The sequence below is a fragment of the Columba livia genome, chromosome 20 (assembly GCF_036013475.1).
Source record: "Columba livia isolate bColLiv1 breed racing homer chromosome 20, bColLiv1.pat.W.v2, whole genome shotgun sequence".
NCBI lineage: Eukaryota > Metazoa > Chordata > Aves > Columbiformes > Columbidae > Columba > Columba livia.
The window spans coordinates 3808203-3826504 of NC_088621.1; the positions used below are offsets into that span (position 1 = coordinate 3808203).

The 18302-nt window shown below is 62.5% G+C and overlaps 1 protein-coding gene across 5 annotated transcripts in view; it reads right to left on the minus strand.

Annotated features, from left to right (window-relative positions):
- The window catches only part of ABR (ABR activator of RhoGEF and GTPase), a 39498-nt gene that overhangs the window by 10883 nt on the left and 10313 nt on the right, over positions 1-18302 (minus strand). For 2 of the 5 annotated variants that reach the window (XM_065036809.1, XM_065036811.1), the window contains exons 2-16: positions 14392-14576; positions 9290-9394; positions 8458-8643; positions 7661-7768; positions 6857-6917; positions 5073-5125; positions 4720-4860; positions 4257-4378; positions 3973-4138; positions 3727-3849; positions 3575-3650; positions 3331-3435; positions 2745-2819; positions 2518-2615; positions 2280-2411 (exon numbers count right to left, since the gene is read on the minus strand). In XM_065036809.1, coding sequence (XP_064892881.1) covers positions 2280-2411; positions 2518-2615; positions 2745-2819; positions 3331-3435; positions 3575-3650; positions 3727-3849; positions 3973-4138; positions 4257-4378; positions 4720-4860; positions 5073-5125; positions 6857-6917; positions 7661-7768; positions 8458-8643; positions 9290-9394; positions 14392-14576 — 1736 coding nt within the window. Of the gene's footprint in view, positions 1-2279; positions 2412-2517; positions 2616-2744; positions 2820-3330; positions 3436-3574; positions 3651-3726; positions 3850-3972; positions 4139-4256; positions 4379-4719; positions 4861-5072; positions 5126-6495; positions 6837-6856; positions 6918-7660; positions 7769-8457; positions 8644-9289; positions 9395-11208; positions 11701-14391; positions 14577-18302 lie in introns of those variants that run through there. The other 3 variants (XM_005502035.3, XM_065036812.1, XM_021287108.2) reach the window with 3 other exon arrangements.

Here is an 18302-nt window from a genome sequence, read left to right on the forward strand (position 1 = left end):
TGAGTCCATGCGGGTCACCCTGTGGGTCCCTGCAGGCCTGGGGAGCCCCAACACCTCAAATCTCCCCTCCAGAGTCTCCGCCAGCCCAGCACTGAGGGGGTCAGACAGACAGACGGGCAGCTCTTGCCTGCGGGTACGGCAGGCACCGTGCCCATGACAACACAGGCTCTACTTCAACTGTCACATCCCCCACGTGCATCAAGCAGGGGCCAAGGAAGGGGCTGCTCATCCAGCCCCATTACCCCGAGACCCCCTTCGTCACCCGCTGCCCATCTCCCCACTCACCCCAGGGCACAGGGGACAGATCCAGCCTCTCCCCTCCGCAGTGTGGGCACAAGCACTCACAGCCTGCTCTGTCTGCCCACCCCCAGCATCCGTCTGCCAGCCGCCACAGCCCCGGGCACCCCTGCCAGCACTCACTGGACACAGACTGGTGCGAGGCAGCCCAGCTGCTGGGAGCGACTGGGACAGCTCAGAGCAGGGTTGAGCCCTGCAGTGTTGGGGACACAAACCCTCCACAGGGACAAGATTCCCCCATAGCACCTCTACATAACCAGGGCATGTCCCAACCTTGGAAACCGCAAGCAAAATGGGGTTAACAACAACAAAACAGGGTTAAAGCCAACCAGGAGCTGCAGCGGAGCCATCCACACGCCCAGACACACCTTCCCACGGAGCAGCCAGTGGCACGGCTGGGCCCACATGGCACAGGGTGCCCCTAGCCGCCAGCTATGGGGACGGGGTGTGGGGCAGGGGTCCAACACTTGCCACGCCGCAGACCCCTTAGCCAGGATGCTCAAGAGGAGGACGGTGCCAACACCAGCCCCTCCATGGACCCAGCCACGTCCTCTGTGCCAGCAGGACACTATTCCCACTCGTGACACCTCCACAGCCTCAGAGGCCCTGACTGCTCCCTGCAGAGAGGCTGCAGCATCCCCATCACACGTTGCCCCTCTGCCACCGCAGCATGACACCACTATGCTGCTTCGGTGGCCAGCAGCAGCTCATGGTGAGCCCAGGGACTGTCTGGGGTAAGGATCATTCAGGGCAGCATCTCTGCCTGAACAGCTCAAGGCAAAGGGGCAGTGCTGGAGCTCGGCACAGCTCACAGCCCCACAGGCAGCGCTGCCCATAACCGTGCTGCCCCGCCACCCACCGCGATCCCGGGGCAGGGGCTGAGCTGTGGCTCTAGGTGACGGCAGGACAGCCCCAACCCTGACACTGCTCCATCCAGCCAGGTCTGCCTTGTGATAAGCAGCCCCAGGGCCTTCTGTCTTTTAATTTCTTCCCCCACAGCTTTCGCATGGTGGGGACGAGCTGTGCTGTCCCCGTCCTGACCCCTGCAACCTTCAGCTGACTCATGTTTGTTGACCCAGGCTATTTCCGAGAGTGCAGCTGGGCTGATCCCTGTGGGGTGCTGTGCCCCTTCCCTGCCCCAGCCCTCCCTCTTGGCCCAGTGCCACCCCTACACTGCTGTACCCATGGGGAGAGGGCAACAGACAGGTGATTTGGGGTACGAACAAGCCGCTGGCAAAGCCAAGCCCCCATCTTCCATCCTGTGCCTGGTGTGGTGACGTCCTCCTGCAGTGTCCCCTCCTCAGCAGCATTTCCCCACTCCCCTGGGACCTGCCCGCAGCCACTTTCCCACGGAGCAGGCGGCTGCGCTGGGCCCTTTGAAGCGGCCTTGGGTCACGGGTTGTGTCCCAGGCATGACGCTGTCCCCAGCACAGCTGGGAAGGCAGCCAGACTGGGGGTCCCCACCAGCAAGACACAGGGGCATGCCCATCCCAAACTGTACCCCCTGCCCTGGGCCTCCCTGCAGCCTGGCCCAAGGCAGGTGCTAGGGGGGAGACAGGGTCTGGGGGCTGCCTGGGCCCCCCACACACACCTTCTCTGGGAGCATCTCAGGGCAGCCCAGGCCTCCATCTTTCCTGCCTGGCAACCGCCAATCAGAGGTGGCTCAGCTGTTGCCCTGGAAACCCCTGTTGCCATAACAGCGGCTGATGGAGGCACAGGGGAGGCAGATGGTGGCAGAGGGGAACCGCCGCGGCTGGCAAGGACGGATGGGGGGCTGCATGCTCAGAGCCCTCTTGGAGTGGATGCCAAGCCCCTCCTCGCACCCCGCTGCCAGTAACCCCGAGATGCAATCCCTGTACCCGGCTCCCGAGAGCAGCATCTCCCATCCCAGGCATCACTCCAGGGCAACCCTCCCAGCCCAGTCGCCCACCCCCAGGAAGTCTGGCATTGAGTGAGAAGATGCCCAAGAGCCCCAGCCCTACCTGGATCTGCCCCTTGCCCATGATCTTGTCCACAATTTCGTTGTTGTCCTTGTTGAGCTTGGTCTTGTCATAGCACTTCTCATAGCAGAGGATGCGCAGCGACTGGGAGCCCTCCAGCTCGATCTCAAACTCCTGGGGTGCGGAGCGAGGGAGGCTCAGCCCCAGAGCAGGTCCAAAGCTGGGACTGGAAGGGTAAATGGGGGCACAGTCCCATCCCTGCATCCCACCTTCTTCTCACCTCATTCCACTGCGGTTCGGTGGTGTCCCGAAAAACTCTGGTCTTGGCTTTGCTGACAAAATAGCCAAAGGAGTCCACCTCCAGCGTGCAGTAAAGGTCTGGGAGAGCAAACACCATTCAGCACCCAAGGAACATCCCCACTGGGTCCTAAGGGATGACTGGGGACAGAGCGGGACCACATGCTGGACCCCAGCTCCCACCGAGCAAGGGTGGGCACCCCGACTTACTGGCAGACTGCTTGAAGCCCTTGGCGGAGTGGACGATGACATGCAGGAACCCGTAGAGCCCAGGGGACTCGTCATCTGCAGTGGGGAGAGCAAAGGCTGACATCAGGGACCAGTGGCCACCTCCCGTGCCCCGGGGCCAGTATGCAGGCTGGCTGTTTCCAAGGCTCGAACATAGTGAGCGCTAGGTACTTGTGGTGACTACCTCAATGTCCCATGCCCCTCAGAGGGTCATCCCTAAAGTCTGGAAGAGGACATGTACCCCCTGCTACCGACCATCCCTGCAGGACACCCTGAGCTCTCCAACTCTCCGGCCCCAGGAGGGCTGGCTGGGTCTCACCCTGGGGACACCCTGGTCCTGCCCAGCCCCGTGGGGGTGCTGGAGACACCCCAAAAGCAGCCCCATGTTGCAGCCAGGATTGCTCTGCCTGGGAGCCCAACTCTGCTCCGGCAGTGCCACCTGGTGGGAAGCTGTCCCCTTCACAGCCAGGGTCCCCAAGCAGGGCCTCTGCTCCAGCCAAGGGACCCCACAGCTCCCCCTGGCATCATCCAGAGGAAAGAGGGACCCGCCGGCCCAGCAGACACTCACCATCCTTATTGCTGGTGACCGGGATGTTGTGGACGGTGCGTAGCTTGAAGCAGGATCCCGTGAGCACCTGCAGCTCCACCGAGCTCAGGACGAAGGCCTGGAGGTCTGGGAGGGGACAGGAGAGCAGCTTCAGAGGGACACAGCCATTGCCGGCCCAGGGACCAAGCAGGCTGCAAGGACCTCCTTTTGGTCCCTGGAAGGAGACAGGATCCCTGCTGAGGGGGCCTCAGCAGCCCAGAATTACCCTTTTTCTGTAGTTTCTGAATGGCTTCCCTCCACTCGGACCTCTCATAGTCAGATGACAGCAAGAAGAGGTAGCTCTGCAAGAGAAGGCGGTGCGGCAGCTGTGCGCAGGCAGGGCTGAGCCCCCCGGCGACCCCAGCCCACCCTCCTCACCTTCCCGTTGCGATTGTGGATGCGGAAGGGGATGGCAGGTGAGTTGAGGAGCAGCCAAAATTCGTTCTCAAACATCTTCTTCTTGAGGCGCTCGATGGCCCGGCTCTGTCCCTTGTTGGCTTTCTGCAGAAAGTGAGCAGACAGGAGTTTTCACAGGTGTCCCCAGCCCACACACATCCCATCCCTGACCCCAGAGGACAGCAGCAAGTCTCACGCCCTACCCGACCACCCACACCTTCCTCTCACCTCCTTCTGCACCTCGCTCTTGATGGCTGAGATCTTCATCTTCATGTCCTCCAGCTCATGGTCAGGGATGACGTGGACCTGGGGGCAGTGCTCCGACTCCTCCGGCGAGGGGAACACCAGGTCGGCAAGGGGCACATACCACTTGCAGTCGTACTGCTGGTGCTTCCTGCAGCCGGGATGCAGGCGCTGAGTGATGTCTGACCCCCTCCCAGCACATCCTCCTGTCTGCTGGAGGACTGGGGTTTGTGACACATTCCCCTCCCCATGCCCAGTATCCTCCTTACCCCACTGCCGTCTTCTTCAACTTGGCGCAAAGCAGCACGTCGGTGAAGAGGAAGACGTGCCGCAGCTTCCGCGAGCCCTCTGACAGCTCCACCAAGAAGCCATCCTTGACAAGCTGCCGGGTCTGCGGGGCAGCACAGTTGGTGTGAGAGCAGGCAGGGAGCAAAGGCCACCAAAACGCAGAGGATGGATGCTCCCGTCCCTCTCCATGGCTCGGCCACCAGCAATAGAGGAATATCCATGTCATCTGGGTGCTATTTTGAGTCCCATACGCTCAGTAGGGTGCCAGCAAGCAGCAAAGACCAGGTACAGCCCTAACCTTGCACCCAGGACTGTGTCTGGAGGAAACCCTCCATCTCTTGGCCAAACACCGTGATGCTCCCCAGGGTGGAGACACCAGCCAGGAGCTGGCAGAGGGCACAGCCCTCTCCCTGTGCCCAGGCACTGCCCACCCCGCTGGCTCACCTCCCCCTTGGGGGTGGTGACTGCTGTCCTCCGGGGATCAATGTCCTCATTGATGCTGGAGAGGAAGTTCTGTGAGATGCGGAGGGCATCCTGGAGCAGTGGGTAGTCAGGGTGGTCAGCTGGAGTGTGCTTGAGGAGATCCTGGAAGGGAATGAGGTGGGTGAGTGGCCCAAGGGCACTGATCTTGCTGCAGCACCCACCCAGGGACCCCCCAGGAGTGCTCCCCACAGACGTGGGTCCCCAGGAGTAATGTGGCACAGCTGCAGCCCCCCACCCAGCGAGGCCATCCCAGCCTTGGCACCCAAGGGAGCGCAGCCCACTGCCCCCCACCCCAGGACTGGTGTCACACTCACGTGCAGGACGAGGGTGCTCCGCGTCACCCGGTCGATGGGTTTGTACAGCAGTGCTGTGGGGAGAGAGGAGATGTCAATAGCCACCCACCACCACGGCTTGGCCCCTCTCCCAGCCATGAGAGCCAGCACTGCACCCTGCAGGGACAAGGAGGGGAGAGCAGACACCCAGAGAGCCCCCAGGTCTGCACAGAGCCCTGGGCAAGTGTCCAGGGTCTGTTCCACATGGAGACAGCAATGGCTGGACCATCACATCACTGCCCAGAGGTGTCAGGGCAAGAGGTGGCAAGAGAAACCATGGCCCGGCTGGAGCCCAGAGTGAGGGCAGAGCTCAGTGCTGGCAGCTGCCTAATGCCTGCCTTGATTTTGGGGCTGTGCCCGAGGAGCTTCACCAGCAGCCTGAGCACCCACAGGGTCCCCACTGGGGTGACAAGCCTGAAAAACTGCCACATGGCACTTCCCACACAGCAATTTCCAAGTGGCCATCCACTCCAGTCATGACCCCATGCCAGACCTGTCTGTTCCTGCCCTAAAACAAGACATGATGGGGACACAGACCCAGCCACCATGTCTTGCCCCACTCTGCTGTCACAGATCACGGGTGGCAAAGCCGAAGGGTCTGTCACAAACACGGCTCTGCCCTGACTGCCACCAGCTCCAGGACATCCCCACCAGGACTGTGTCAGTGCATCCCCTCACGGTGAAGCACACCCAGGGGGTGACAAACCCCCCAGGGCTCAGCACAGGCACTGGCACTACCAGCTCGCCGTGCGGTGGCTGTGGAGAGGAAGAGCCGCTCGTCACCCTCAGCAGCCAGCAGCTTTTTCAGTTTCCCTTTTGGCTCAGTCCCATCCCCGCCTGCCCTCGCCAGGCTCTGCCACCCCATGAAACACCCTGTATCCCCCTGCCCCAGTCAGCCCGGGGTGCAAGGGGAACCCAGCTTAGCCCAGCAGCAGCAAAAGCCCCACCTACAGAGATCTCAGGGGCCAAAGCATCATCCCAACACTGCTGCCCCACGCACTGCAGCACGGGGGCAGCCAGCAGCAGGGAGGGACACCTGGTGCTGCCAACAGACGGACATTCCAGCCCCACCACACTCACAGCCTCTGGCCAGCAAATGCGGACCCCTCCCCATCGCCATCCCCGCGGCACAGCCCAGGCAGAGGGGTGTCCCCCTGCCCATTTCAGCCCATTGCTGTCCCGCCACCAGCACAAGTCCCTGCCCAGCAGGAAAAGCAAACGCGAGGCCACGTGTGCTGGAGCCAAGATGATTCAATAGAGCCTGGAACAAAGACGCTCCCAACTTCAAGCTGCAGAGCACGACACAGCCTCCAACCCCCAGCAAGGACAGCCAGCCCCGGGCCAGTGCCCCCGCAGCATCGCTCCCGACCGGCACCCAAATTCAGAGCCACACCCCCCACCTCACCATAGGTGCAGTTACAGCAGAGACGGACGACGATGAGAATTTCCATGGCAGCCCCGTCTCCGCGCAGCCATCTCTGCCGCCCCGCGGCAGCTCAGCCTGGCTGCAGCACAGCATCGGCATCGGCCCCTCAACACGGCTCCCAGCACAGCCAGCGGGCGGGGAGGAGGGGGTGGGCAGGGGGTGGGGGGCTGCTGCAAGCCCCCAGCATCCTAGAGAGCTGCAGTCACCCCCCTCCTCCTTGGCTCCGCACAGAGGAATGCAAAGGGCTCTGCTCGCAAGTGCCGCTCAATAATTCATCCGCGCCGGTCCCGCGCACAGACAAAAGGCTGCGTCCCCCACCCCACGCCTGCGCCGGCCATACCCTCCATGGTGACAGACGTGTGGCTCTCCTTGGAGTCCTTGGGACCCTTCACCTTCAGCTCCTAGGGAGGGAAAGGCCCATCAGAGCAGCCCATGGGGGGCTGGGGTGGGGGGGAAGGACATTGCTCAAGGTCATGGGGTCCTCCCCCACCCTTCCTGCACCCTGATATCTCCCCCCAGCCACAGCCCAGTCAGGTTGGAGGCCACACACGGGTGCTGGGGTGGAGGCTGCACAGGCTGCTGCCTGGCTGGGAGCAGCTCCAGCTGTACCCAGCGGCTGGGATGCAGTGGATCTGTGGGGCACCCTGGAACAGGACCCCCAGCCCCACAGCAGCCCTGGGAGGCTGCTGGTCCCGTCGAGCTGAACAGCCTGCACCGCGGAGGGGCTGGGGGGCACAGGGAGCCTGGCTGTAGCCACCGAGGTCCCCGTTTCTATAGGGGAGCCAAACCTGGAGAAGCAGCCAGCAGGAGATGAGCCACAGGTACCCAGCACCCAGACTCACTGGATGGGGTGAGTGGGTGCAGGCTGCTCTGCACCCCAGAAATGATGGCAGTGAGGGCTGAGCCTGACCTGAGCTTACGTGACACGGCACACAAACCCCACAACACCCAGAGACCATGACCCTCCTGCACAGCCACTGATGTCCCGCTCAGGGACAGTCCCCAAGAGTGCCCAGGGCAGGGAGAGCATCTCCACGGGGCACACATGGTTGGCTCAGCCATGGAGACAATGTTCTCTGCCCTGTGCTGGGACAGCGCAGACATGGCAGCCCTGTTCCTCCAGCACAGCCCTGTCCCAGCTTACCTCTGAGATCTTCTGGAACTGGTAGTTGCTCTGGCTGCACTTCTCCGCGGTCTCCAGCGCAATTTTGTAGTTATCCACAAACGCCTTGTAGACCCCTAGCTGGCTGGCCTGTGGGGAGCGGGGGTTAGCCAGGCATCCACTGGGATGCTGAAGCCCCCCCGCAGCACAAGGGACCAGGCAGCCACCAAGATGACAGGGGCAGGATGCTGGGGCTCCTGCCTAGCCCAGTGACCCCACAACCTCCAAAATCCAGCAGAGAGCCAAGGAGTGTCCAGACAGCAAGGGCTGAAGCTACAGCCATCTCCCAACACTCTTCCACCTGCCATCTCCTCCTCTCCTCTCCGCACGGCCACAGCACCCAGGGGCACAGCCCATGCAACCATAGCAAGTCCAAAGCAGCAGCAGGACCTGGAGCACGATCCTGAAAAGCCACCATGGCAGTGACATCCTGCCTCTCCCCTGAGGGTCACCCATGTGCCCAGGCTCCTGCCAGCCCCATGGCAAAGCCACACCATGCACCTCCAGCCAAAACCCTGCCATGGTTGCACCCATGACCTGCCAGCTATGGGCATCCCCACAGCAGCGAGGGGCACAGAGGCTGCACTAACTCGCATCCCAGGAAAGGACGGCTCGGGCAGGCAGCAGTAGCTGCAGGGAGGGATGCAACAAGTCCCATGGCCACTGGTGAGGGCATGGCAGGGCGTGAGCCACATCATGGGGCTGAGCCCCACAGCATAATGCTCCATCTCCCTGGTTCTCCTCTTCCAAGCAGAGCAAGCCCCAGGGAAGGTGCATACCAGCTTTTGGAAGAGGTGGCCCATGGTGACATTGCTGTCCCACTGCTGCACTTTCGGGCACAGGCTGTCGTAGAACTCTTTGTGGATCTCATAGATGTCCTGGATCTTGTAGAAAATTGTCTCAATCTGCTGGAGGGTGAGAACAGGCTGCGACGTAGTAGCTGTGGCCTTCAGTGGCTTCATAGGCTGCCAAAGGAGAAGGGAGAACATTGAAGATTAAGGCCTGGATAGGAAGTGACCCCAAACTTCTCTGGTCCCACATCGGGGCTTGTGGCAGCCTAGAGCTGCATCTGCAGGCAGCCCTGCAACCGCACCGCAGGCAGCAATGACTGATGGCTGCCTCCTCCGCGGAGCCTGGGGACACTGGGGACAAAGGGTCTGAGCTGCCCATGATGGGTCCCGGCCAGCAGCTGGACCAAGGGGCCACTTCCAATTCATACATCCCCGCAGACTTCCCTGTCTGCGGTGGTGGTGACCCCTGCGTTGTGCAACAGCGTCTCTACCATGAGGGCCAGTGGGTCCGCAAGAGGAACTGGAGCTATAAATACCTCCCCACCAGGGACACTGGCAGCAGGGGAAGGCAAGACAGGGATGGATGGGCCAGAGCAAGGCTGGCTCTGGCATTGCTGCTGCTGCTTTACTCCTGCTCTGGTAGTGCCTGGGCCAGACCTGACCAGGGGAGACTGTCCAGGAAGAAATTACTCCACTCATCCATCCACCCATTCGCTCCCCCATCTAACCGTCCACCTATCCACCCACCCAACCACCCATCCATCCCTCCCTGCTGGGGGACATCCCTGGAGGGGGCGCCTGGCCTGGGGACTGTGCTCACCAACAAGAGGGCCTCCAGCTGGTTGATGTAGATCTCCTCGCTGGCCAGGAAACCAGAGAGCACCAGCTTCCGCATCTCCAGACCTTTGCCAGCATCTCGCTCGCCCTGTGAAACACAGGAAGGAGCCAGGCTGAGCCAACAAGTGGCACAGGAGGAGACTCCTCATCCCACCAGCCCATCCCCAGGATCCACGCATGGGCACGTGTCCCTGCCAGCATCGGAGAAGATCCATGGTCAGGGCCAGGCATGTGCCCGCTGGGTGGCACAGCCAGGCTGGAGCCAGCTGGGAAGCCACGGGCTGTGCTGGCGTTGCTCCCCTCCCTGCTCCCGGCTGGCCAGCAGCCCGGCACTGCTGGCAGCACTCCAGGGTGGCGTGCGGCACGGCAGGACTCTCCCAGGGTAGAGTCCAAAGGCGCCCGGTGAAATCATGCCTGGCGGCGACGGTGCTGCCACGTGATCCAGCACCACCCTTTTCCCCAGCTGAAGCTTTCCCAGGGAAGTGCCACCCCAGTAGTCCAAGTGCCACCCCAGCGGTCCCTGCCCAGTGGCACTGGGGCAGGTCCGAGGCTGTGTGGAGGCACTCCAGCTGCCGGCAGCTCAGCCCATGCCCGGGTCTGCTGCAGCACTGGAGCTCTGGTGGCATGGCCCTCGTGGCAGGGAGATGGGTGATGCATGGCTGAGCTTGGGGGCTCTGGGACCCACCGGTGAGGCTCTGCCAGCACCCAAGCATGGGCACCCCAGGACCACCTCGAACACCTGGTGTGCCTCAGCCTCCCCACTTACAACAAAAAAAAACCACAAAAAAATCATACTCAGAAGCTAGGCTTTGCCACCCAGACCAGGACCAAGCAAAGCCATGAGAACAGAGAGTGCTTTGGGCAATAAGCCCCTCAGGATAGTCTGCAGGTTCTGCTTCACCCCTTCCTGCCCCACCAGCCCTGGACGTTGTGTCTGGCATCTGCAAATGCCCAGGGGGTGCAGGGCCATGGGGTGGGAATGGCCACAGGTCAGTAAATACCCCGTCCCACCCTGGTGTCTGCCAGCCAGCTCTGCCAACCGAGGTGCCCACCCTGGGGCTCCCCACCAGGCTGCACCTGGCCAGGCCACGGTGACCAGCATGGCATGGGGGTGCACGGGGTGGGGAAGCAGTTTTGTGCACTGGGAGCTTGTGGGCTTTTTGCCACCGATTAGTCACGGGCTCTTCCTGCTTCCCCCAGCCTGGGCCCTGCGCAGGAGCTGGGGAGATAAGGGGCCTGTCTGTGCCCACAGCGACCCATAGGGATGATGCCAGCTGGACCCCCGGGACCCAGAGGAGCAACCCTAAGAAGTGTCTGGTGACCGCCCCATGCAGGAGACCCCAGGGAGAGTGGGGCCAGAGCCCTTCTCCAGCCCTGTGCCAGCACCCGGGAGAACCCAGGGGCCCCCAGTATGGTGGGTGAGAGAAAGGTGCTGGGCTGTGCCTGCCAGCACAGGAGGCCCCTATGGCTGCCCCCCGGCACTGGGGTTGCTGGTGGCCATGCAGTGGGACAGTGGCAGAGAGTGGTTCAACCCCTTCCTGAGCATCCGGCACTGGCTCTACTGAGCCACACAACCCCCCCGCAGCAACAAGCGTGGCCTCCACTTTCCCGTGGGAGGAAAGCCGGGTGCTCACCGCAAGCACCCACTGAGCCCTCTGCACCCAATGGCTGGTGCAGCCCTGTCCCATGCCCCCAGCCACAGGCGGTCCCAGGGGGGGCAGTAGGGCTGCAGTGATGCTGCAGTGATGCTCCTGCTGCCCCCTCGGCTCTGCCCCCCATCAGCATCCACCGCACCAAGCCAGGAGCTGCTTCAAGACCCAAGTGTCATCAGCACCAGCAAGACGCCCCTCGTTGCCCCCCACCCACCGCCCACCATAGGAGTGGGGTGCCCCTGCCGCCCACCTTCTCGCCGGCCGAGAACGGAGACCCGGGGCTGGTGGGGGTTCCTGGCTCTGAGTCATCTTCATCCTCCAGCACTTTATCCAGGTACCCTATGGCCTCCTCTTCCTCCTCCATGGCCGGCTGGGCAGTGGGGGACAGAGGGGACCCCACAAGGCTCCAGGTGAGGGGCTCACACAGCCAAGCTGGCCTGGCCTGACTCAGCCCTGGCTGTCGGCCACCACCGTGGGATGAAAGGAGCCATTATGGGATCCCCGATGCTCCCGCCTGTCCCAGCTCCGGCCCTTGGCCCCAGCGTCCCGCCCGCAGAACCAGGCGCTCCCGGGGTGGCGGCACAACCGCCTCCGAGCGGCGGCGGCGACAACGCCGGGGTCACCAGCGGTGGGACAAGAGGGACAGCCTGGCTCTCCCCTGGGCTCCGCTCAGCCCGGGGGGGCTGCCAGTGGTGGAGGGCCGCTGCCCGCCGCCCTGCGCCCCAGCCAGCCCCGCCGCTCCGCCCTGCGCGCTCGCTACAGGAAATGCATCTCTTGGCGATGGAGGTGGGGCTGCTCCGCCGGCGGCCTGTGGTCGAGGCTGGGGCGGCAGCAGCCGCCTTCCCTGAGCAGGCTCCCCCAACACCGGCGGAGATGCCCAGCAAGACCCATGGGGAAGGGTCCCCTGGCCCCATCAGACCCCTGTGCTCTCCCCCAGCAGAGCAGCCAGTAACAGGGGAGCAACCGTTCTGCCTGCTGTGGCCCCCTGGCCCTCCCGTGTCCCACAGGCAGGCAGAGAGCTGGACCATGGGGACTGCCACCAGCAAGAAGTGACCTTGGAGGGCAGCAGCACCACCAGGTCTCATAAGAGGACCTGGCTCTGCACCCCGAGAAGGGTTCTGGACCCCTCTCTGCTCCAGAGGGGACTCAGGGCAGGGTAACGCAGCTGAGACACACGCCTTCCCGCAGCATCTGCCTGTGTCCTGCAGGGACCAGCACTGGCACCTCAACACTGCCCGGGTCCAACCACAACCCCAGGGCAGCCAGGGAGCAGAGACACAAGCGCTGACATGATGCCTGCAAGCAGACATCGTGGGGCCTGGTGAATGGGGCAAGAACGGGCTGGAGGAGGGGACACTAACGCAAGAGCTGTTTCAGCAGTTTCCCCCTGCTCTTCGGTGGCAAAAGGGGAACCAGAGGCTGCACACGCTCTGCCCGCAGGAGCCAGCTCTCCTCCCCACGCCTGTCCAAGCCTGGAAGAAACTCCTGCTGTGAGAAGTGGGCACAGACACAGGCACAGGGGCTTTCCAGAGCCTGTGTCCATGCCACAGCTCGACCTTCGCTAAGAGAAGCCTGTGCCAGGGCAGCAGGACCATGCCTACCACAGCCAGGTCAACAGAGCAGGGAACGTTCCCTGCCCAAGGGAATGCCACCTCCAGTGCCAAATACAGCAGCATCTGAGCAGGGGCTGAGCCACCACCCCACCTCACAACCATGGCATCCATGCTTCCCAGGCAGGAGAGGGACAGATGGGCTGAGTCCGCACCCAGCAGCAAGAAGAGATGACCCACCAGAAACCTCCTCCAGCTCCCAGGCTGGGGGGTGACACCTCCAAAAGGCAGTGACACTGGTCCTGCCTGAATGGAGAAGAGCGAAGGGGTGAGCCCAGCACCCTGTGCCACCGGCCACAGCAGGACCCGCACACAAGCCTGTTGCTCATCACAAAGGTAAACAATGATGCTCCGCTAAGCCTTGGCACAAGCGGCTACAGATGAAGAGATGGAGGCAGAGCTGACACTGAGCTCCAACACTTCCCAATCCTGTTAGTGCCAACCGAACCAGCTTCACCGCCTGCCTCCAGCCCCAGCATGTTCCGCCAGCCCCAACGGCACTGCTTTGCCAGCATCCCCCACAGTCTCCCCAAAACCTGCTTCCCCAGGGCCACCCTCTGCTGTCCCTGCCAGCCCCCAGGGACAGAGCCCATCGCCCACAGCACATCCATCGCCAACCCCCACTGCCAAACCCCGGCACTGGGGCGTCAGGCACACAGCTCTCATGGCTGTGCCCAGTGTCACACTTGCGGACAAGAGGCCCAGAGCCCAGGTGGCTTGGACCCAGCTCTGGGACAGGGTCCTTGGTGCAGGAGCGTGGCAGAGGGCCGGCAGCTCCCCCTCCCTCCCCAGGGATCACTGCCGTGCTGGGTGTCAGGAGGATGCTGCACAGCCCTGGGGAGGAAGCCACACCTCTTGCCTCCTCTGCCTCAGCATCCGGGTTAAGGGCTTAACTCTTGCCATGACAAAAACCTTCACGTTTCCCAGCCCGGCCTCCCCCCTGGCCAAACCCCAGACCCTGGTGGGACCCAGGCAGCTACCCCAGGCCGGACAGCAGCAGGTGCTGGGGGAGCTCCCCTGGGACCAGGTGGGCACTCCCCAAAGCAGCCCCGAGTCCTGTTCCGGGGGGTCAGTGGCACCTGCTGTCCTGCCAAGAGCCCACTGCTCCAGGGCACACACTGGGGACGGCAGCCCTGATATCCTCAGTGACTGGGATGGCAGCCCAGATGCCCCCGGGGACAGGGGCTGCACTGACCCCAGGCTTTAGGAAAACTTTTATTCCGGGAAAAAATAATATTTCCCTTCAGTTTCCCATCCCGCAGTTCTCCAAGCATCTCTCCCGTGACACACCCTGGATAAACCCCGAGGGTTTCCCGAGAATGCTCTCGGAAGAGCAGAGGCAGAGAAGTGGTTAAATCTAAGTTTCCCAGAAGAGGCGGGGGACAAGGTGTCCCCTTCAGCTGGCAGCTCATCGCTGAGTGCCGCTAGATGGAGCCGGCAGCCCGGCGAAGCGGCTGTGCCCTGTCCCCAAGGGCTCTCGGGAGCAGGGGACCCCAGGAACCCCCGCTCCCCAGCAAACCCGGCTGGGTTCCAGCACCCAGACCCCGCTCCTTGACCAGCCCGCGCAGTCCTGGCTCTGCCACCGGCCTGGCACAACGGGGCAGGGACACAACGTGTCCCACAGACATGGCACCACAACCAACAGCTGCACTGGGTGCAGCTCCTCAGAACCCAGAGAGCCATGGCCAGCAGGGATTGGGATGCCGAAGGACATGTCCCCCAGGTCACAGCAGCACCAAAGCACTGCTGACACACCGAGCTGGGCACCTGCAGCCCCGGCTTCAACCGCACGCGGCGCAGATCTCCACATCCCAAGCACCTACCCCTGTGCCAAGGCCATCGGTGGGTGTGGGCGAGACGCCATCCCCGCTCTCCTGGCCGCGGGCGCTGAGCTGAGGGGACATGGTGGGTGACTCATCGATGTAGGGCATGGTTTCCGAGCCCTCTGGCAGCGCCTTGGGCTCCTCATTGCCCTCAGCATCGTACTCATCCGCACCATAGTTGAAGTCTGTCAGAGGAAGAGAGGGTGGTGGTGAGCATCCAGGCAGCGGCACAGCCGAGGGTCACCGCATGGCACACCACAACGGCCCCAGCCCACGGTTACCTGTGGGTGACTGACCCCATGTCTGATACCTGGGACCACGCACGGACACGGATGCTTGCACCGGCCCCATTGGCTTCAGCTACCTGCCTTCTGTCTGCCCTGGCGAGCAGGCAGGGCATCACACAGAGCATCCTCGGCCCGCAGGGCAGCCTCTGCTCGACACACTTCCCTATATTTGCATAATTAACAGCACCGAGAGGCCGTGGGCCTCATCTGCGCAGGGACAGCTGCTCTGCCAGACGCCCTGGCCTCACGCAAGCGGCTCTGACGTGCCTGCCCGGCAGCCGCCATTCCTGTGCCATCCCCGGGGAGAGATGGAGCCAGACTAGCAGCCACAGCCACCGTCCTCCCCACTTTCCCATGTCCGTCCTCCTTGGAGCGTGAGAATGGGTGCCAGGATGCCTGGGTCCACAGCCTGGTGGACAGGGCCACTCCCATGGAAGAAGGGGGATGGCAGCAGCCCTACGGTGGGTGGGCAGCTTGGGCCACACTAAGCAGGCAGAAGGGGTCCGCTTTTCCCCCCAGCACAGGATGAGGCCACGGCTACACCACACCAGCACCCGTTTTTGGATGCCCCACGTTGTTCCCCCCATCAGCCGTGGCCCAGAGGAAGTGATTTTGGGGAGCTGGAGCCCCGAGTGGAAGTGGGCAGGCCCTGGGGTCTGCAACGGGTCCCTGGGGCTCAGCGGGGGACCAGGGTACATCCTCACCTGTTACCATGGAAACAGCAGCGGCTCGGTGGCAGCGGGAAGAGGCGGCTGCAGCAGCCCCAAGATGCTGACAAAGGGGAGGGGGAAGGGAGCCCGGCTGCGGCAGGGGTGGCCATAGGGTGCAGCTGGCACCCCTCAGCCAGGAGGGGCCAAGACACTGTCAGAGACCCCAGTCAAAACTGGGGGCATGGGGATGGAGCAGTTACCCCAGACCAAACCCCACACTGCTGCCACTTCGTACCCCCATGGCCCTGCCACCCCAGCTAAGGACTCCCCTGACTCCGGCCAACACCACTCAGCACATTAATATTGCATGTGGCTTCATACTGAGAGTGGATAAATCTTTAAATGAAAGAGCGCTGCAAAGCCTGCCAGGCTGGGAGCCCTGTTGGTGCTGATGCAAGATATGGGGGGTCCCATCGTGCATCTGGGGAGAGCCGTGACAAGGGCCATGGCATTCTGACTCTGCCAGGACACCACAGCCCCTCTCAGATCTTGCTTCATTAGCAATTAACAGCTAATAACCATCCCTCAGAGGCTGGGGTCCCACCCTTACAAGGCCACCACAGCCCCCATTCAACCCAGGAGCTGACTGGGAATGAATGAACTGGATGAGCAGAAAAGTGGGAGCCCAGAGTTCTCCCTGGTTCTCAGCTTCCAAGGAAAGGGGATCCCTGGCTCTAACCTGTCCTACCTCCTCGCCATGGGATGTCCCTTTTCCCTCCTGCCTTTGAGAGGTCCCAGCTGGGATGCCTGCAGCACAGGCCAGGAGCAAGGCAGCTTTAGCACTGGTGTCCCGCCATGATGGGCACTGGGACACCTGTGTCACACAGCTTCCCTGAGCCCACCCAGCCAGGCACCATCTCCAGGCTGGGAATGGCCTGGAAAAACCCAAACTCCTCGCCCAAGCACCCCTCCCCATCAGCCAGACAGGTCTAAGGGGAAGCCAAGGCAGCAGAGAGGGGACAAAGCTGGCTGTCCCCACCAGGCACACCAACTCAGAGGACATCAGGCTTCCCCTCCACCAAGGCCAAGGTTTAGGCAGGTCCAGGCTTAACCACGGGGCAGTCAATGTTGTCACCCAGAGCGGCACTGAAACTGTGAGAGATCTGAGAAGCTGGGCTGGGGTGGCTCGGTGGCAAGGTAACAAGGAACACAGCTTTAATGAGGTGGCTGGGGACCCTGGGAGGTGACACCCGCAGCAGCACAAGGAAGAAGGCGGCACACTGATGGCACGGAGGGGGAAGGGACTGGCCTGTGGGGATGCAGGCACGACCTGGCCCTCACACAGCCATTGCTCCCAGTTGGAGCAGACCTGCATCCCAGTCCCAGACCCAAGCTGGGGACGAGACCTCCAGACAGTGACCCAACAGGGACCAAGGGACAGGGACTCTGCCCTACCCGCAGGAGGGGGGACAGAGATGTGTCCCTATGGCTCCAGCTGTGCCACTCATAGATGTACAGTATTTACAGGGCTCTCAGCTGGGGATGCCAGGCAGAATGACCCCCCCCAATGCCCCCAGCAGTGAGAGAACTAAGCACCACCAAGCAGCCAGAACAGGCAAGGGGGACATTGCTGGGTGAGGAGACTTGGAGGGGCTGACCCCTGTGTCTCCCTGCCTGTGGGGTGCTCTTGCCACCCAAGTCAGCCCAAACCAAGCACCTCCCTCCTTCCTGCACAGCTGCATTGCCCCTGCAGCCTGTTCCTGTGCCCATGCCAAAACCCAGAGCTATTTTTGCTCTCATTTTTTAGCAGCAGTGGAGATCCTCCTGCTCCACCCCAGGCATGGGGACTGAGGGGAGGGGAGCACCCTGGAGCAGGGGAGCCATTCTGGGGGACAAGGACACCCTGGCCTGAAGCAGCCTTGTAACTCCAGCTCCCACATGCAGCCCTGTAGCCCTGAGCTGGATCTGGCCCCACAACGCACCAAGGAGGGGCACCCATGGGATGCTGACCCCCACAAGGGCAGGGGTCCTGCAAGCTGGCACATGGCCCCAGGAGGGTGACAGAGCCAGGAACGCATCCCCATGGGGGATTATTTTCCACAGAAAAATAACATTTCTGCTATGTCACATCTTCCCAGATCCGACCTAGGCTAATCCCAGCATGATCGTTCCCAAGAGGGAACACAGCTACAGACAGAGGCTGGCTGCTGCCCAGCTTGGGCAGGTGATAGCACAGTCACAGCAGCTCGGGGTGGCATTTTCTTCACTTTCCAGCTGGGTGTGTGCTGCTGCCACGCACCCAGCAGCACGTCAGCACACCCCAATGCTCGCCTGTCCTATCCCACCAGCGGGAGAAGCCCAGCATCTGCACAGAGCCCGCAAGGTTTGGAGGAAACACCTCGGTTTCCCTGTGCATGGGTGAAAATTCACCATGACAACACGGATGCGTGAGCTGGCCTCAGACCTGCCTCCGCGGGCCTCCTCCAAAGAGCGGCTCAACACAAACAGCACGTCCTCCACACTGCCACTGCCACTTTTCCCCAGCATGATGAAGGCTGGACTCTTCCTCGCATCCCCCAAACCATGAATATGTCAAGCAGCCCCCTCTGTGCCTCTCCCCTCCACGGTGAGGGTGGCTGGAACAGGATTCAGGATGGCAGAGCCATCGCTTTGCAGAGATGCCAAGGCTGGGAAGGGGGGTGCGGAGGCTGGGGCTGGATGTGGCCTCAGGGCTCCAGCCCAGCCAGCTGCACAAGCCATGCTGGACCCCAGGGCTGCCGCTGCTGGATGCAGCCTCTGCCTGCAGGTGTTGGATGCTTTGGGCTAGAAAACTTTGGAGGGCTCAGCCATCTACAATGTGTCCCCCACAGCCCCCACTCCCTCCAGGGCACAGCAGGTGCCAGATCTGTGCAGGGTGCACCATGCTCCCTTCTCTTGGAGCATTCCACCTTCCCACACACTCATGCCAAATCTT